Here is a 20,898-nt window from a genome sequence, read left to right as displayed (position 1 = left end):
GTTATTTCAATGGGCTGTTCAGGTATTGGGATGATATTCATGTCGCTGTCATGGCAATTGTCACTTTAATAGTCCACGGTTCAATAGAGAACACTTGCATAATAGTTTCCAAGAAAACTATTTGGAATTATTCAGTATTTTGAGAATAAACCTAAACTAATTTAACCATACAATGTTTCAGTATCATAAATTCAAATGTGATGCATATCAAAAGGAAAGTTGATACAGATATGAAAAATAAATTTAGAAAAGTAAAAGCATTGGTTAAAATCCCGTGATAACATTGTTTCAAAACCACTGTTTTTGTTGATTTAACATAGAATATTTTCATCTATATTTCAAACTTTGAGAAATGTGTGTAGTGTGAAAGTGAAATAGTGTATCTGTCTTGTATATTTTATGCATAATGTAAACAGATGTATGCATAATATATAATGTATGCATAATCTATACTAGTAGTGACTGTGGTCTTTATTATTTAAATTATATTTCGTAAAATAAGAAGTAAAAGTAGTTGTCAATATACTAATAATAATGTAAATATACCAATAATAATTCTAAAAATAATAATAATAATATAGTAATAATAGACTAGTTAATTTAAAAATTTATTCTTTCAGTGCGTTACATATTATTATTATTACATTATTATTATTATTATTATTATTATTATTATTATTATTATTATTATTATTATTATTATTATTATTACTAATTTCAAATCACTGATCATATTGGAACACTCTTCCCATGAATTATTATTATTATTATTATTATTATTATTATTATTATTATTATTATTTGTGATCCCCACTTAAATAATAACAATATTCTTTATTATAGTTAAAGTTTAAAAAATTTTTTTCGTTATTCCAAGTGATATTTGTAAAAAATTCAACAACTGTAAAAGTTACATAATAAAAAATAATCAGTGCAAGTAGAACCTTATAATAATGTTCCTCTTGATATTTTTTTCATTTTAATGAGCTGCGAATTTTATACATACATACATACATATATATATATATATATATATATATATATATATATATATATATATATATATATATATATATATATGTAAGAATTTTAGGAGAAAATGGATGAAAAAAGATTGCGATCTTGGCCAATAATTAGTTTTTGAATCAGGGGCGACAAAAGTTTTGAACGGACCCTAAATCGAATTTTCCTATTTTCTACGGAATAAGCACATTATACGGAGTTAACTGATAGTTTGGGCTTGGCTACACTATATGTAGTTCTCCACATCTAATTCCTAAAATAAAATGTTTGATTGAAGTATATTAGATTTTTTAATCCAAAAATTGCTACAATAAAATTGATCGTATCCTCATTAATTATACTAACATTAAAATTGTTCCTACTCTATATCTAGTATAAACATCTATGTATTAGAAAGAGAGGAAAAAGGTATTAAACGGGCCAAAGTACCTGAACACACATCATCATTTAACAGCCAATGAATGGTAGATATTTCACATCACGAATTAAATCCTATTTCAATTTGCTGGAAATTATGAAAAAAAAATTGGAAAAATTGTTAAAATTTATTCTTAACGTAAATCTCAAAAAATATAAAAAAACGAGTTCACTCTATTTGACTGCTTGTGTAAAAAAAAACAAATCCCGATTTCTTTTTAAATACAAATTTTTAATATACGTTTGGTGCCTGGCAATTTTAAAATATGAATCAAATTCATTTCACTTAAAAGAAACAATCATTAGCTTTCCTTTGATATGAGACTAAATGCATTATTTGATTCAGTCATGACAAAAAATATTTACTATGATACACAGAATGATCACAATTATTGAATGAATTAAACCCAATTATACTAATAACATCATCATTTCATTCATTCTTAGCTACTGCTAAAAAACGTACACACAACGAGCGGGAAAAAACAACCTTTCTACAAACTTTTATTTTTTAACTGGCTATGTATTGTGAAGTAACTTTGTATTGGATATAAAGAAACATGAACTCTTGAAAAACTCATTGAAAGAAAACTTTGATTAGCACTGAACATTTTCAGACATCTGTTGTAAACATATTTTTGTTAATAAACTCGACTAGATTCCTTCTTTCCTTTCCGCATACCTTCAAGCACAGCCTGATACTTCCCGATTCATTGGACTCTTAGGTCATCATTCTTGAGCTGGACAAAACTACGAGGAACAGAACAACAGGGGGTATTCAACACACGATTAGGATCGGTGCAAGATCATCGGAGAGAGCGGATCCCGCCATTGGAGAATAACCAGCTCCATAGTCAAGAGTACCATTCTGTTGGTTTATCTCCGCAGACTCATCAAGCTCCAGCAGTCTAGTAGAATGAAGATGTAGAAGGACGTCATCGTAGAGACGCATTATCGACGCCCCTTGCAGATCAACAGGATTAAGATCCAGATGTTGACTGTCTCCAGCTAATCCAGACTTCTCCAGAGAAAGATATTCATCATTCCAGATGACCAGGACGACGCCAGCCTCGTTGGATCTATCAGGCTAGTGCTCATTCCTATTCCTTAATTACAACCTTTCTCTTTCTCTCACCCTTTCCCCCAACTAGTCATTTTCAAAATTAGAAACATTTGAATTTTATTTAAAATTCAATCATAATTTAGTTGTTAAGTACCGTGTTGTCCATCAGTTCCATCCCCAATAGTTACTTTATTCTATGAGTATTTTTAGAGTTTATTCTGAGCTACAATTGATGGCACAGCACCGGCACACTGAGAAACAAGTGCTATAATGGAACTAATCCTTAAGAAGTTTTTTTCATATAATCTTTTGTTGTGTTCAAATCACATTATCGTATAAGTGTACTTCAGTTAATACTTACCATCTGATTGCTATTTATTTAATTTACTTTTGCTGTTTTCCCTTGTACAATTGATGCGACTCATCCCTTGTATATCCACAATACTCATCATCATTAAGTGACTTGTTGACTTGAACTCCTCAACTTATGAAGACCAAATATCACAGAACTTGTTCAACGTATTTCTCTTTGTCGTTCTTTTTAAAACCTTGCGCGTCATACGTTTTATTTATCTTTTTGAGTTAAAATGTTTCTCTTTTCGCTATATATATAACATGTAACTACGTATCTTTTCTTCTGTTTTCTTGTTTTCTTCTGTTTAAAAGTGCCTATTTGGAACTGTTTTCTTTTGTTTTTTCATATAATCTTTTGTTGTGTTCAAATCACATTATCGTATAAGTGTACTTTAGTTAATACTTATCATGTGATTTCTATTTACTTAATTTATTTTTGCTGCTTTCCCTTGTACAATTGATGCGACTCATCCCTTGTATATCCACAATACTCATCATCCTTAAATGACTTAATGACTTGAACTCCTCAACTTATGAAGACCAAATATCACAGAGCTTGTTCAACGTATTTTTCTTTCTCGTACTTTTTAAAACCTTGCGTGTCATACGTTTTATTTATCTTTTTGAGTTAAAATGTTTCTCTTTACACTATATATATATAATTATATATAACATGTAACTACGTATACATATATATGTTCTGTCGTATATACATATACTTGACCTTATTTATATATTTATACATATATATGTTCTGTCATATATACATATACTTGACCTTATTTATATATTTATACAAATAGTTATTTTAATACTTATATCTATATAAAGATACTCGCAATCTCCTGCACAATCTATTATGCTTTTGGTGACGTATCACAGTTGCGTCTGAGCCTAGTGGTAGTGATCTGAGAAGGTTGACGGTACGAGGGGCATAATAAGTTTTAGTATTTCCCCGTTGGATGATTCTTATATGTATATAAATCTTAAATGGTAGGATTTTTTTTAAATCGCTTCCTAGAACAGAAGTGATGTTCATAATTCTTTGGACAAACGTACTTATAAAACAAAGAAAGAAATCTAAAATTCTTTCTATAAAACCATTTTTTTACTTATTCGGGCGATTTTTTGTTCTCACGTTTCCTCCAGGATCCTGTGATACAAGTCCCCGAGGGCCTCCACCACTCATTAATATCGCGGTAGTGTTTATTTGGGAAGTCATCGTGAAGCAGAGCACATAGCCTACAGAAGAAATATGTGTTGATGAACTCTCCTGTTCCTTTCCATTGGAAATACTCGTTGTACATGGTATCATTTTTATCTAGCATATGTAGATAGTCCGCCAATTCTTTAGGGGATTCGAAATCATCTACGTGAATATAGGACTTGTAGGGAGCGCTGCGAGCATAGTCTTCAGGTCGAGCACCCATCACAATTGGAAGAACTCTTCTTCTGTAACGAAATGAAAAATGAGCGAAATTACTATAAACAGAGTAGTCACTGAAAGTAATTTATGTAATCAGTTACACTAAAATCTAATAATGTTATTTCAATGGGCTGTTCAGGTATTGGGATGATATTCATGTCGCTGTCATGGCAATTGTCACTTTAATAGTCCACGGTTCAATAGAGAACACTTGGATAATAGTTTCCAAGAAAACTATTTGGAATTATTCAGTATTTTGAGAATATACCAAAACTAATTTAATCATACAATGTTTCAGTATCATAAATTCAAATTTGATGCATATCAAAAAGAAAATTGATACAGATATAAAAAATAAATTTAAAAAATAAAAGCATTGGTTATAATCCTGGGATAACATTGTTTCAGAACCACTGTTTTTGTTAATTTAACATGCAAAATTTACATCTATATTTCAAACTTTCAAAAATGTGTGTAGTGTGAAAGTGAAATAGTGAATCTGTCTTGTATATTTTATGCATAATGTAAACAGATGTATGCATAATATATAATGTATGCATAATATATACTAGTAGTGACTGTGGTCTTTATTATTTAAATTATATTTCGTGAAATAAGAAGTTAAAGTAGTAGTTAATATAAATTAGATGGGGTAGCGCAAGGTTAATTTGTTAGCATTCGTTCGTAATAAATTTGTTATCTTCACAGATTGTGTCCGGAGTAATTAAATATTGTATACAGTGAGGACGTTCAATAACTAGCATAGCAACATCATTTACACATGTCTCTATAACCGTAAAACATAGTGTACTCTATAGAAATCACCCAATTTAACCGTGGATGGAACATATAATTAAAATTTGTACGGTAAGAATGACTTTGCTTTAACACATAATTGGTAGAATGCAGATAATTATAGTGCTGTTTCACAATGTCGTCAAATTTAAAAAATCCTTCAAACTCTCTCTCTATTACCTCCATATGCAGATACTAGGTCTTTAGATTTCTGGTAGACCTGGGGCAACACTTATACCATTTCCGCAGAAGCGTGGTACGGGGTCATTTCCAGTGGACGTAACTTAAAGGACTTTTCAAAGTTCATTTACTAAGTTAATATTGCATGTATAAAGCAAAGAAATTCAATTTGTGGTAATCCATCTGTTTTATCAGGATACCCACTTTTTCGGGATTTCAAAATTCCCTGACTTTTCCTGGTTTTCTAGACAAAAATTGTAAAACTTCCAGTAAAATTTTTAATAAAACTATATTAAAAATTTAGCGGTTGCCACCATTGCACAATAAAATTTTGCAAAGTTCTAAAGAAAAAACTTACTGATTCTGAGACTTAAAACACTACATACTATGTAATTAGCCTATACGAACCGGACATATAGGATAAAAACTGCTGAGGGGAGACAACGTCTTCGTAGCAACTTTGAGGTATTCTGCATAGTTTTGTTGGAGGGAGAGTCTGATAGTGGCAGCGAAGGAGCAGTGTTCAAACTAAACTTCTTGCATATTGTCGTAAAATTAAAAAATCAGCAAAATACAGCAACTGACAACCAACAGAAACAAAAATAAAGCTGAAAAATGAGAAAATTCCTTGGGCACATTTCCACCCTGGTTAAAATTACTTGTTGACCAATATTGAAAGGAAGTCTGGGGTGCGGAGATCCCAGAGACCAAAACATTTATTTTCAGAAATAAGCAATTTTTCATTTAATTTAGTTCTTCACAAAATTTCCGGAATCTAAATAAAATTCCTTTACTTTTCCAGGGTAAATCGAATTCCCTGACTTTTCCCGGTTTCCAGGTTGAGTGACCGCCATGTTTATTTATTTTATTTCAACTTACCTTTTAAACACACTAACTGCGTTCATCATCAGAGAAATAAAATAAAACATGAAGTCGAAATAAGATAAATAAAACACAGATAAAACACAAAAAATTGAGCATTTTTAATTTTACAGATATATCCGTAAAACTTATGTGAAACTGTATTCAGAAAATTTTATTCCACGCGTTGTTCTTTTAAATTAAAATAAATAAAAAATAATCCCCATTATTGCAAGTGACACTACATTGTAACCAGCGTTACCAGTAAGACAACTTCATTCATTCATTTATGCATGACCCTGTTTCAAGTCTGTTCCTTTGTACAGACGTCAATCCATGTCACCTTAACTTGTATTACAATTTACAATTACATGAAGTAACGTTATACATTAATTACATATACAGCACGATCATATGGTAGAGAACTAGTTTAGATTAATGTTGATATAATAATAATAATTGTTACAAGAAATTAACTAATACTGGGTATATTAGCTCTTTGACAAAGAAAACAGTCTTTGGTTTTCAACTGTCACCAAGGTTTGCTTGTAGTAGTACTCCATTAATTATAACTGTAATAATTTTTGTCATTATTGAATTGCATTATACTTACAACATGTATTTACAAACCTCCGTTTCGCATATACAGAAAATAGCTTTAGTACACAGAATTTCATAGGGTGTTTCAAAACAACACCGACAACGTTTGAGAGGTGACTTTTGACACCAAGATAAGACAAAAAGTATAGACCACCTGGGCTGCACAAATGCTTCCTTTCGGAGTTACAGACTGCCCAAAACATGAAAAAAATGAACTTTAAAGGTCCATACATCCAAAACTATGGGACCTCTGACATACCGTAGTAGGGTCGAGACTTCACTTAGGGACTAATATGTGCTATATCCAAATATCAATATTTGACAATCCTGCGGTACTTCCGCAACAATTTTTATCGAAGTAGTTGGTGAGTACTTCAAGTTATATGTTTGTAGCCAAACTTCCTCTATAAAAATTATTGCGTTTGTACCTTATATGTATTATTGAATAGCGAACACATTAGTTCCTTAGTGAAGTCTTGACCCGACTACGGTAGGTTCAATAGTTTTGGACCTATGGACCTGTTAAATTCATTTCTTCATATCTTCGTCAGCCTATACCTCTGAAAGGAAGCATTTCTGCACCCAGGTTTGCCTATATTTATGTTGTATCTTGGTGACAGGAATCACCTCCCAAACGTTGTCGGTGTTACTTTGAAACACCCTCGTATATAAAGAAGTATATAATAAATAAATATTTTTCCATATAATAGTATATCTTACTCAAGGAGAATTTTAACTCTAACCGTCCTTGCGTATGCCAGTCCTCTAAATTTTCTGCTTGTGAGGCCAAATACAGAGGAAAACAGCTGGGTGCTTCAACAATATCTTTATTCATGTTAACAAGTAAAGTTATGAAATGAACCTCAATGAGTTGTTGAGTTGAAAACCAAAACTGTCGTGTCGCGGCTTCGTGAAAGGGAGCAAGTGAGAGTATTTCTGACTTTCATGGCGGTCAATATGAACACATCAATGTAGTTGAATCCCATTCTGAGCTTCCTCCTCATTAAGTGGTTAGCGCTCGGAGAATTTGGCAAGGGAGACCTGGGAAAAGGATGTTTGACACCAAAACAAGAGACCAAGCATTGCCTGGAAACCAGATGGAAAGAACTGATGTAGGAAATATCTTAATACAAGATGGTATGACGAAATCGAAAGCACTGCGCCCTAACGTGAAAAAAATTCTCCAAGAGATATATTCCCCTAGAGAAGAAAATGACATCTTTCAGTTTGTCCCACGATTATACCCTGTAGGCCAAGGGAGACGACAATTAAGTCAAATGAACGATGATGGAATGAGAATGTGGGAGAAAGCAAGAGTACCCTGAGAAAACTCACAGACATGATGTTATCCACCGCTAACTTACTTGATCGGAGATCGAACCAGGTACCCCAAACATTAAACGTTACAGTTCTACTACTGAATTCGTGTTACTATTCGGTTCAAAATCTCTTGTCGTCGCGAACTCTGTCGAGGAATTTGAAGCTTATAATATATAAAACGATAATCATGCCTGTTGTTCTGTATGGTTGCAATACATGGTCGCTAATTCTGAGAGAAGAACAGACTGAAAGTATTTAAGAACAAGATCCTGAGACGAATATTCGGACCCAAAAGGAACGGGAATGGAGAATGGCGGAAACTTCATAACGAGGAACTACATAATTTATACGGTTTACCAAACATTGTTAGGGTCGTCAAGTCTAGGAGGCTTAGATGGGCAGGTCATGTGTCTCTAGAATGGAAGAAAGTAAAAGCGCTTTCAAAGTCTTGACCTGAAGACCAATCGGAAAACGACCATTAGGAAGACCTAAGCGCAGATGGGAGGACAATATTAAGATGGGTCTCGCAGAGACAGGAATACAAAGTAGAAACTGGATCCAATTGGCTAAGGATAGAAGTCAATGGAGAGCTTTTGTAAACGCGGCATTGAACCTCCGAGTTCCATAGGCCATAGAGTTAGTTAGTTAGTTAGTTAGTTCTACTACTGATCCACTATGTCCCTGCCCTGGAGAAGACTTGGACAGACTGTCGTCCAGGAGTGAATTTACGAAGTTTGAATATATATATATATATATATATATATATAAATATGAACAAGCGCACAAAGGTAACTCGTCTTCATAAAATTTATTTCAGATATAACTGTGGTTTTATGATTGTTTAGTCACGTTTATAAGTGGGCTTCCTGAGATAAATTTTATTTTCCCCTTTGGAAAAATAAGCACGAAGCACAATTTGTATGTAAGTTTCATACAACTTTTAAGAATTTAAAAAAATCCTCTATAAGATCATAAAACTTCTTCATATCTCCTTAAGAGCCTGCCTTACTAAAAATAATTCGAAATTTACCATTTCCTTTTGCTTGATTATTCATCAGTGAAAGGAGATAATGAAATGCAAGTTCCCACAATCATAGGTAACGGTATTCTACAACAGAAAATATGAACCTGAAGAATGTTCAGTGTTGACATCCATAGAAATTACAGTGTTGCCAGAAAAACAATTTCCCTAAAATCTAAGTTAGGACAGCGAGTAGAGGAATGAACTCAACTGCATTTGATTACGTATCAAGTTCTTTTGGTTTCTTGTGAAGTGCTTTTTGATTAACATTATTATTTAGTTTTAATAATTGTATGTTAAAACTATTTTGTTTATTACAAACTAAATACAACTATTATTTTAAAAGTAATTCACAGGAAACCAAAACAATATGATACGTAACCAATTGCAGTTAATTTTGTTCCTTTACTCGCTGCCTTAACTTAGATTTTAGGGAAATTGTTTTTCTGGCAACACTGTAATTTCTATCGATGGCAACACTGAACATTCTTCAGATTCATATTTTCTGTTGTAGAATAGGATTCTCTATGATTGTTTTAACTTGCATTTCATTATCTCCTTTCACCAATGAATAAACAAGCAAAAGAAAAATGGTAAATTTTATATTATTTTTAGTAAAGCAGGTTCTTAAATGAAACAATAAATATTCTATACTTTGCCCGGAAGTTACTGAAAACATGTTTGTGTGTGGACTTTGTACACCATTCACTAGTGCAAAAAAACAAAAAGTTGATGAAAACATAAAAAAACAGAAAATAAGTGTATCATGACTCTGATACTGATTGGAATTTCTGTAATTCCTTTACCATTTTTTTTCACTTTTGTTTCTTCAGGTTAGACTCCTGTTCTAGCTTCAACAAACACCAGGGGGCTACACAACTCAACAGCCACTTTATTTTATCTCATGCTACAAGAATTATTCGCACATGAAACTCTTGGCATATCTCTGGAGAGATAATTTCTAGCTCATGGTAAAAATTCTTGTAGTTTGCATCTACATAGATCAAGCAAATGGAAGACCGTGCAGATTGAGAACAGAGCAGCAATAGCTAGACAATGGTATTTTGTTGGTAATATTATTATCTTAATGTCCTACATTTATTATGTCTGCAGACTACTATTTTGCTAGGTTTGCTTCGACGAGTAGATTTAGCTCCTCCCGTTGCTCTCGCGCCTAGCGCTTGGGCCTTTGATGTACGTATCTCGGGTTCAATTCCTGATGAAGGGACAAACAATTTAATTTCACAACCATTTTTACTTTCATTAACGTTAAACTAAAATTAATTTTTTCACGAGGTGATTTCTTTCGTAGTAACCCACAGAGAAGTACTGAACCCTAAAGAAAGGTATAACGAGTATTATAAATGATTATGACACCGAGGGTGCCAGGGACAGTCATTATTTTAAGGCATGGAGCCTTAATATAACTTAGATAAGTGAATATAAAATGTAGGAGTATAAATAGTGTATGCAGCGTTTTCCTTACGCAGATTTATATGACAGTCATGTTTGCAGTATGTGTGTAATTACTTTCTTACTACAGTTACAGTTATTCCGCTTGCATAAACAAGTTCCGTAGACAATTCTCTTCCTTTGTGGAGTACTAGGTACCGTTATATTCTACAGGATAACAGAGATGGATAGATGATAAATTACAGATAATTATGATGATGAAATGTGAATGTATAGAAGGAAACGGGCAAATATCGATAAAACTGAAAGATGAAATAAATGACCTCTTGCACGTTATTTAAGGCCTTCATCATTGACCCACCGTTCGGAAACTGTAAATTAACGTTGAGATACCTATTACTATATTATGAATACTGAAAGTTACCATAGTTATGGCATATGCTATATAAGATCAGTTTGGTTTCTTTTCTTTTCTTTTCTTTCTTTCTTTATTTTTTAACTTACACTAGCAGCAGTAGCCTATACAAAGGGGAATTTCGGTTTTTTATATCTCCCTTTGAGCCAGGGGTAAAAGTGGATCTGAAAAGGTAGAGGGATGCATGACGTCACGCCATCCTCCTGCCTATGTGTAGTGTACATATATAGGTTCTAGGACACTTTTCCCCTCCCAATATTTTTGACTAGCACAGAAGGATCCAACTAAGTAAACAAAGTTACATAGCGCAAAGTATTTAGATAACTACAATGCTAAAGTGAGATTGAATAGGCTTTTATGACATTTAAAATCATAAAACCTTACATCTAAAAACTTACAATGGGATCCTACACAAAATATATTTATTGCATATTAATCTCCAGTTTATAAGCTTTCATTTGACACTTGAATCGTGAAAATCCATTAATAATTAGTTTTAAAAATTCAATGAGAAGGAATATAACAAATTCAGCATCTACTTTGGAACAGGTGATCTGTCACTGATTCATTTGACCGATTTCAGTATCAGCTCTGAACGACAGAGAGGTTTGTGCAATAGAAACAGAGAGGGAATGATAACAGCGAAGTAACTGCGATGTATTCTTCGCCTCCCATATAGGCAACATTGGATTTAACAGCTAAGCACAGCTCGCGCGATGTATTCGTCGCTCAACTTTCCTCTCGGTACGGCTACCTTTCAAGCGAATACATGTTCGCCGTTATAATCTTCCTCGGTGGAGTTAGCATCTACTTCCAAAACGTACCACGTGCAGCGCTCGCGTCTCTCTCTCTTTCTCCCCTTTTCATCAGCACTAAGTCATATCAGAATATTAGAATTAAATCCTAAGTTGTAAGACAGATTCTATAAAACAGGGTTGGAAACTAATTGTTTTTAACATGTTTTCCAGAATTTATAATATTACGAATTAAGCTTTGAAACTATTACCAATGAATTACCACCAAATAGGGTAAACATGATATTTTTAACACGATAACCAACCCTGTCATCAGTGGCATATTGGAGGGGTGCTATTTAAAATCGTTATATCTCCGTTGTTTATTAACCGATTTTCAAAATCCAAACGGCAATCAATAGAGAAATAAAATTACTATCTTCTGAATGCCTTGTAGGTTGCTAATTCTAAGGATATTATTACAAAAACTCAAATAACTTTCTTGTTTATATATGGATATTTAAAATTCAAATGACATTCAAAAGTACTGTTTTTCGTTATGTGTTGTGAATATCTAAATCACAGTTTTTATGATTTTATAACCATAAAAACACTTAAAACATACTTAAATTTACAAGTTTGGGTACTGGTAATGGAATCTTCTGTTAACTTCGTTTTCTATGGGAAACAATGATTTCTTAAACTCTGTCCACTGATCATAGTTCAAGCTGAATAGGCAACCGTTAATATCAAAAACTAGTTGAATTTCGGATTGCACATTTTTCACAATTACATTGAAATTATTAGTAAGAATGAACTTCTTTAGGGGCTCCATACTAACTACTCCATTTTTTTACTTCAGAAAAAAAATTCTAGTCATTTTTGCTACTTCTTAGATTCATTTTTAAAGAACGGTTGGTGTATTTTGTAACCATTGGAAAGATCTTTCATTCCATCATACCTCATAAACAGTTTCTTACTTTTCATTTCTTTTAAAACTTGATCAGTATCTTCATTATACCTCTGTGGTAATAAGGTTTTGCATTTCTCATTTAAATGTACTAATACTCTTTCACCAGTGTATTTTGTTTGTATCAATTTCCATGAGGTTATTTCGTATGATTTTCCTTCCTCCAGATCTTGAAATTTAACAAGTTTTAAAACGTTAATATTGTTTTTCTTGTTTAATTGTGAGGCCATTTCTCATTTATTGTACAAAAATTTTTAAAAACTTGTTCATTTTTGTAGTGATCTTATTTCATTATATATATATATATATATATAGTTAATTCTATCCACAATGTCTTTTATATGTTCGTCTGTTAATTCTCCATTCATTACTTTAATAACATTAAGCTCATTCTTAAACATAGCAATTTGAGTAACCATATTTTTATAATACTCTTTCTTCGAAGCTATGTTAAATCGTGTAGACAAGCCTGTAATAACAGCAGAAGTAGATGCAAATGCTGTTTTAATAATCGAATAGACTGTAGCAGGAATAAATATATTTATAAACCCTGTAGAAGCAGAAAGAAGTATCGAAAATGCAATAAGAGTAACATAAATACATTTTAATCTTTTAAATTTTCTCTTATTTTTCGCTAGTAAGTTCTGGAGTGTTAATATAGTATCCTCAATTAACGCAATTAGATTCTCTCGTGGAATGTCATCTGGAATATTCATTTTATTAAATAAGTTTTTATGATATTACCATAAAAACACTTACAAACTAAACATAATTGATTTATATCTTATCGATCATCTTTTCCTTTTGGACGTCATATTCAAAGTTTTTCTTGCCAATCATTACAGCATAACAAATCGTTTTATCTGATACATCGCTTTCAAAATTAACAGTCAATTTTAAATTAATTCTATCATTTACAACTACTGATTTATGCTTGCTTGTGTTAATTACAAACATTGGTCTACATTCTAAAAACTCTTTAGGATAATAAAACATCTCAGTGTTTCCAATCGTAACTCTCGTGTATATCGTATACATTTCGTAAGCTTTGAGATATTTATGCTTTTCAAAATCTAAGTTCAAAGATTCTAAAGGAAAAGACTCTTTTCTAGAATTACGAAAATGAATATTCTGAACTTTACAATGATCAAAATAACTTGAATCTCTTTCTTGATTATCATTCTTATCAGTTTCGAAAAATGCAATCACAAAATTAGGCATATCAAATTCACTTGAGTTGAATTGTGTGGTCAGATCGAATTCTAAATATTTCCATGTAACTGATTTCTGTAAATATTGATATGTATTGAAGGAAATATGAATCTTACCCTCTTTTAACATGTAAGATCTTAGCAATTCAGCATAGTTAAATTCATAATTAACAATAGGCATTCTCAACTCCATATTTGTAATCTTAACTTTACCTGGATGTGGTTGATCATTCTCATAAGTTCCATCTGCCTTTTTAGTTTTCCAAATAGCAAATGCTTTATCAGAACCACTTCTTTTAAATGTATACTTCAATCCTCCTTTCCACATAATATCTTTATAATCAGAACAAAATCCTGGTAAAAGTCTTAGTAAAAATACTAATTCTTCATCTGTTCTTCGCCATGTAATTCCTTCCCATCCACATTCATCATAATGATTTTCTTCTGGTTTTGAAATCGTATATGTGTTTACAGCTGTCGAAGTTAAACCAGGATAATCTATAATGTCCAATATCTGTCCATGCTTACTAACTTGTGTTTGAGAAAACAGATGTGGGAAGAAGTTATTAACTAGTCCAATATTTTAACCAGTAGTATATTCTCCATTAGCATCTCTACCTCTAATTTCGAAAGTTACATAAATATCGGCATAATAAGGATGACCGAACCCATCCCCAACATCTATATCAAACTCAATAGATCTGTTTGGTTTATTTAAATTTTCGATTGCATTTTGATTAGGTTTAAAAGATTGTAATTCATATGACTCTATTTTATCCATATTTATTATACAGAAAAATATTGTGATCGTTTTATGAATTCAACCCATAAAACAAACTTAAATATAACTTTGCCAAATATCCTTACTCCTATTCACCTGACTAATGATTTCTGAAAAACTACATCCATCTGTAAACATTTTTAACACTACAATACATAAATGCCCACAGATTACCTCGTTGAAATGTTGTATACGATTGCTACTGTACTTTATATTATAGTCAAGATATTTGACAAGTGATTTTGGTGGATTACCTCCGAATGAATCAAACACATACTTTATATTTCCTTCTTTCCAATAACAAATCCAATGTGTTCCTATATTTTTAGATACATCAAAGTTAACAATACCACACTCATTCTTCTTTGGTTGTTTAGGTAATTCATCACTCATAAATACACCTCTAAAATTTCTTATTCTAAGCTGTTTAACAAGATGAATTAGATCCATGTTACTTAAAGGTTTAATTTCTTTTTCTTTACTCTTCGAGGCTTTACGTTTTTTTGGAAGCTTACCACCTTGTTTTTTTTCATTGCTAAATTATATCTCTTTTGTTCTTCTAAATCTGCTTTATTCCTTTTCACATCTTCTACCGTTTTGAGTACAGTAGCAACTCCGGCAACAGCAGAACCAAGAGCACCTATTAAAGCTAGAATGGTTGGAATTGTAAATATAAAACCTCCATAGTGAACTTTATTATCATTTGCCCTTATTTCTTTGTTTAATTTATTAACTTGAGGTATAGAAAGAGTTAAATGCATTTTTGTAACTTCTTTCATCTTTTTGGCTTTATCATTTAACTGTTTCTTAGTTAGAATGTGATCAATATTTAATTGTTTAAGTTCCTCGTTAGGAATTGTAAATGTAAAATTACTTACCTTCATACTTATATTTATTATAAAACTTTTATGGAAAAATCTATAAAAATTACACACAATACTTAAAAACCTAAATCAAACCTTACTTTTGCATTCATAGCGAAAGAAGTTCCCAAAGCTGGTAATCGTTCTTTTATCAAGCTTGCATCTTTAGCAAAAGATCTTTCCCATGCCTTATTTTCTAATTCTTTGTCTGCAATGTGTCTAGAAGCTGTATCTTTATTATCTCTGTAGTAAATATCATGTTCTCTACAAGCTTCATCTAGGGGGTTAATACCTTTATCACCTCTTTCTAACCTTTTTGTAGCTTTGTAAAAGGTCCGCAGTACGAAAATCCTGGTATATGTAACTCTGGCATTCCCTTCATGTTTAAAATCTTATTCATTAGTCCTTTTCCATACTTCTCACTATTCGAAAATTTTGGTGGTAACGTATTCAATATCTTTGTCAAATAACCCATACCATTTGGATCATTAGGAATAAATTGCGAGAGTTTAGAAGTAATTATATCCATTATGCTTACTTTCTCATAAAAGTTATCATTTCCAGCTTTTTCTTCTCCATCTATAATTATTGATCGATCAATTAATTCTCACATCATCCATCCATATATATTCTTAAGGTAATTCGTTGTATATTTTTATTCCTTCTCCAGACTTTGGTGTTTTCTTTCTTGGCGGTGTTGGTTCTAGTGTTGGTTTTATATATCTTTCCCAAATAGGTTTGATAATTTCTTTGTATTTTTCACTTCTACTACATCGTTGTTTTCTTGTATTTGGATCATTGTTATGAAATACTACATTAGAATCAATGACTATTTGTGTATATTTTTCTAGATCGTCTTCATTATAGTTTTTTTTGGATTATGTTTTGCCAGTAGTTCCCATAAACCTTCTGTTTCTGTGTAATGTCGATTATTAATAATTAAATCATCACCATGAATTTTAACTTCCGTATCCCCTATCGTATGTATGATTTTTCCATCTTCATCATATGGTTGAATTCCAAAACTTGTATCATCTCTAGTTGCATAATATCTCGCAGCAATCTTACCAAAATGGGTAGCTGGTAAAAATTCTATTCCTTCTGCTTTATACTTAATTTGCATTTTCATATGTTTTATTTCTTCTGTTATAGGTGTATCAGTTTCACTTATTGAACTATCATACATAGGAGGTGTTACTAATAAGCTCGAATGTACTTTCGCGCTTTTATTTACAACTGGAACCAACTATTGAATTAAATTTTTATTTTCTTCTGCTACTTTTAATATATTTTGTCCTAAGCCTTCAATTGCATCTATAACAGGCTGTTCTTGTTCTTTATATTTCTCATATTTACCTCGATTAGCCTGTTTAACTTCCTTAATCTTTTCACAAGTTCTTCTTTTAACTTTATATATTTCTTAGCTTCAGTAGCATCTAACTGACTCATTTATTATATAAAGAAAAAACGTGGCACAACATACACGTTTATGCATGTTTATCTATGTTTAACTCACAGTTTTAAAAAGTCTTTAATTTTATTTCTGTATTTGCCATTATTCGTTTTCCTAGTCATATCTATTGTTAAGAAACCATGCTCTTTTTCCCAACACTTATTGCATAACAACTGTAATTTTTCAAACGACATATCAGATCCAACAAATTCATCATATATGTGCTTTAAATTTATGTTATCCTGTCTAAAGATACAAAGAAAGATTAAGTTATCTTTAATTAATTGTTTTGGTACTTTAGAATATGTTTGTAAGAGATAGAAACAGTTTAAACCTTTATGACGACCTCGAGTAAAATATTTTCTAACGTTGTTTTGTTGTTTTAAAATGAAATCATCAAACACTACCACAGAATCGTTCTCACATTCATCTAACGGAATAATCTCTTCGTTGTTTCGTCTTACTACTGCTATTGTCTGTTTAATATTACATTCTATATCTCGAAAAAGTTGTATTAGCTGTTGATATTTAGGCTGATGTAGGCTTTTAGAATAGATATAAACATTTGTATATTTAAGTCATTCAGGTGCTAACAAAAATTTATCAATCATTAGCGTTGTTTTTGCGCATCCACTAGGCCCAACTATTAGACATCTTATATCATCAGGTAACAACACACCGCTCCTCTTTTTCTTTGTGGCTTTTTCTGTTAACCTTACTTTAATATTCCAATTATCCATTTTATTATTTGTTATATAATAAATGAAAATATTTAATTTAAATGGTATTCATCTATATTAAACATGTCTTTGCATTATCCATTTGAAAACAACTTAGAAATAGCTCTTGCAGGATTTTACACAACATACTTAACTCCAAACATTACAGAAAGAAATAATAAATTAACATTTTGTAGCGATGATAATGTATTTTCAGAGCAACTCATAGTTCAACCTGGTCAATATAATTTAAAAGAATTAGAAGAATATATTAAATCAAACCTTCCATACTCCACCGATCCTTTAAAAGATATTAAATTTACTGAGGACAGAAAGAACAATAGAGTTAAAATATTTAGCAGGCATTGTAACATAATTTTAGATATCATTAATACTGTATTAGATTTTAGTGTGAAAAGCTTGGCTAGTAACATAGAACATGTTGGAGATAAGGTACCAAAGTTTCACCCATAAGATACTATAAATATTCGCTGTGATTTAGCAGAAGGTATGATTCTAAAACATAATGATACAACACATAACGAAACAGATTTAATCACAACATTTAGAACGAGTGCAGAATTTAGAGAGCCAATTATATACGAGCCTAGAGAAAAGATATTTTTCCCAATACATCACAACAAATTTAATAATTTCAAAGTTTCAATTCGAGATGAGAATGGTAATTTGATTGATTTTGGTGGTGCTCGTATAACTGTTCTTCTTGCTGTTAAATAGATATAAATTTTGTATATAATAAATATGGATATCTTTGGTAATGCTAAAAGTAGGATAAGTGATATTAATATTAGTGAGGACAAATTAAAACTATTAGAGAATTTAAATAATGTTGTTAACGTAAAACAACTTCAATCATTAGAAGCCAGTATTAATAGCCAATTAGAGAGCAATAGAAAACGATTTGAACATGTATTAGAAACGTTACAAAACATACACATTACAAAAGAAGACTTTCAAATGCTAAAGAGAGACAGTGTAAAATTAATTATGGAGAAAGAAACTATACCTCTATTATATCGATTGAGAGCTAAAAATGTTAAAAAGCCAATCTTTAGAATATTCATTCTTTATAATGGCTATAGGTTTCTCTATAATGGAAAAATAATGCACATGGAATTAAGCCTTGACAGATACTTTCTACATGTATATTTCGGTGATACTTTGATTGAAAATTTACCTTTTAGCTTTAACAAGAATGATATAATTACAATTAAATCAAATAAAAATTCTGCTATGGAAGAAGGGCAGTTATTGTTTGTTGTAATGTACATAGAAAGGGAGCTTTCCTAAAGGTGGTTTGCTATATAATAAATATGGATATTTTTGGTAACGTTAAAAGTAGAAAAGAAGAACCTAAAGAATATAAAATAGATAAAGTTTTAGATCAAATTACACATCCTGGGTTGATTTTCAGGATAAAAGATTGGTTAATGTATCTAATGATATCGAAAAACAAGATGTAACAATAGAACAGCTTAATTTACTTACAAGAAAAGAAATTGTAGAATTACCATATCGATTGACAAAAGATATTGATGGGAAACCACTCTTTCTTGTATATAATTTTGCTGCTGCTTACAAAGAGGAGATGAAGATGTAAACAAATCAAATGATGATGATAATCTTAAAAGTTTAGTATTAGGTAATGATAAATTTTAAATTTCTATACAATAAATAGGATGTATTGTATTAAGTGTAAGAAATCAACAGATACAAAAAAGATACCATTAGGATAGAACAAACAAAGAATGGAAGATATCTAAAGAAAGGTATTTGTTCTGTATGTGGTGTTACTAAATCTCAATTCGTTAAAAAGAAAGATTGACTAGAAGAAGGTAAAGGTATTAGAAAAGACATTATAGAAGAAATTCACAAACCTTCCAGAAAGAATTATCCTAGGTTAAATGTTATTGTTAAAGGTATAGATGATTTCTGGCAAGCAGATCTTATGGAAATGGATAGTGGAGTATTAAAAGGTGTTTCCAAGTTAAACAAAGGCTATAAGTATTTGCTAACGATTATAGATGTGTTTTCGAAATATGCGTTTGCTGTTCCTGTTAAAGATAAGAGCGGTAAGAATGTTACAGAAGCGTTTGAATCCATATTAAGAACGAGAAAACCTAGTAACTTACAAACTGATCAAGGCAAAGAGTTTTACAATAAAGAATTTAAGAAGTTGATGGAGGAAAATAAGATTAATCATTACTCAACCTATACTGGTAAGAAAGCTTCTGTTGTTGAGAGATTTAATAGAACACTTAAACAAAACATGTGGAAGAAGTTTACAACACAAGGAAATTATAAATGGATAGAAATATTACCAACAGTAGTTAGCGAATATAATAATCGTATGCATAGAACAATTGGTTTAAAGCCTATAGAAATTAACAAGAAGAATGAGCAAACAATATTGGATAAAGTATATAAGAAAGAATATAAGCGTGTTAAACCCAAATACAAATTAGGCGATCATGTTCGTATATGTAAATCAAAAGGGCTATTTGAAAAAGGATATACACCTATCAACAGAATTATTTGTTATTAGCGAAGTTAATCCATCTAATCCGCCTACATATAGAATTAAAGATTTAGAAGAAGAAGATGTGGAAGGTAGATTTAACGAACCAGAACTATTAAAGACGAACCATAAAGGTGAATACTTGGTGGAAAAGGTGTTGAGAAAGAAAGGTGACAAAGTATACGTTTAATGGCTAGGATTTGATGATTCACATAATAGCTGGATAGATAAAAGTAATGTTGTAATGTAAATATAAATGTCTTTTATGGAATAATAACCATAAAAGGTTAATTTGAATGAGATAAGGGTAACGAAACGTTACTTTTCAAACAACAAAGGGTAACGAAACGTTACTCTTCAAACAACAAAGGGTAAACTTACATTTGATAAAACTTAGTTATTATAGGGCAAACAACAATACTAAAACGTTTTTTAACAGATAAATGGACAGTTCAATAGATCTACAAAATAATTGACTCGTTTACAAAACAAAGAACGTAAACTTCCTCACTGTTGTTAAAGACGACGATATACAGACATGGTTTAAAGTTAAAGACGTGGCCGAGATATTTGGATACAAAGATACAGATAAGGCGATCATAGACGAAGAAGATAAACAAATATATAAACAGCTAAGTCTATCTAAAGAAACATACTGTGATCCAGACAAAATGGCGGGGTTGAAAGTACAAAAACAATCCAAACCCGACAAAATGGCGAGGTTGAAAGTACAAAAACAA

General features: G+C 31.3%; 1 protein-coding gene across 1 annotated transcript in view; it reads right to left on the bottom strand.

The window, feature by feature from the left end:
- Positions 1-3,559: 3,559 nt before the first annotated feature.
- LOC145681184 (glycoprotein 3-alpha-L-fucosyltransferase A-like) overlaps positions 3,560-20,898 on the bottom strand; it is a 129,605-nt gene continuing 112,266 nt past the window's right edge. Inside the window, exon 5 of the mRNA XM_081752666.1 lies at positions 3,560-4,309. Coding sequence (XP_081608792.1) covers positions 3,970-4,309 — 340 coding nt within the window. The 3' untranslated portion in view covers positions 3,560-3,969. The remainder of the gene's footprint in view (positions 4,310-20,898) is intronic.

This window comes from Thermobia domestica, chromosome 3, assembly GCF_964235325.1.
Source record: "Thermobia domestica chromosome 3, izTheDome1.hap1.1, whole genome shotgun sequence".
In the NCBI taxonomy this organism is placed as follows: domain Eukaryota; kingdom Metazoa; phylum Arthropoda; class Insecta; order Zygentoma; family Lepismatidae; genus Thermobia; species Thermobia domestica.
The sequence above is the reverse complement of the archived record's forward strand: the minus strand, read 5'-3'. Positions and strand labels throughout refer to the sequence as shown.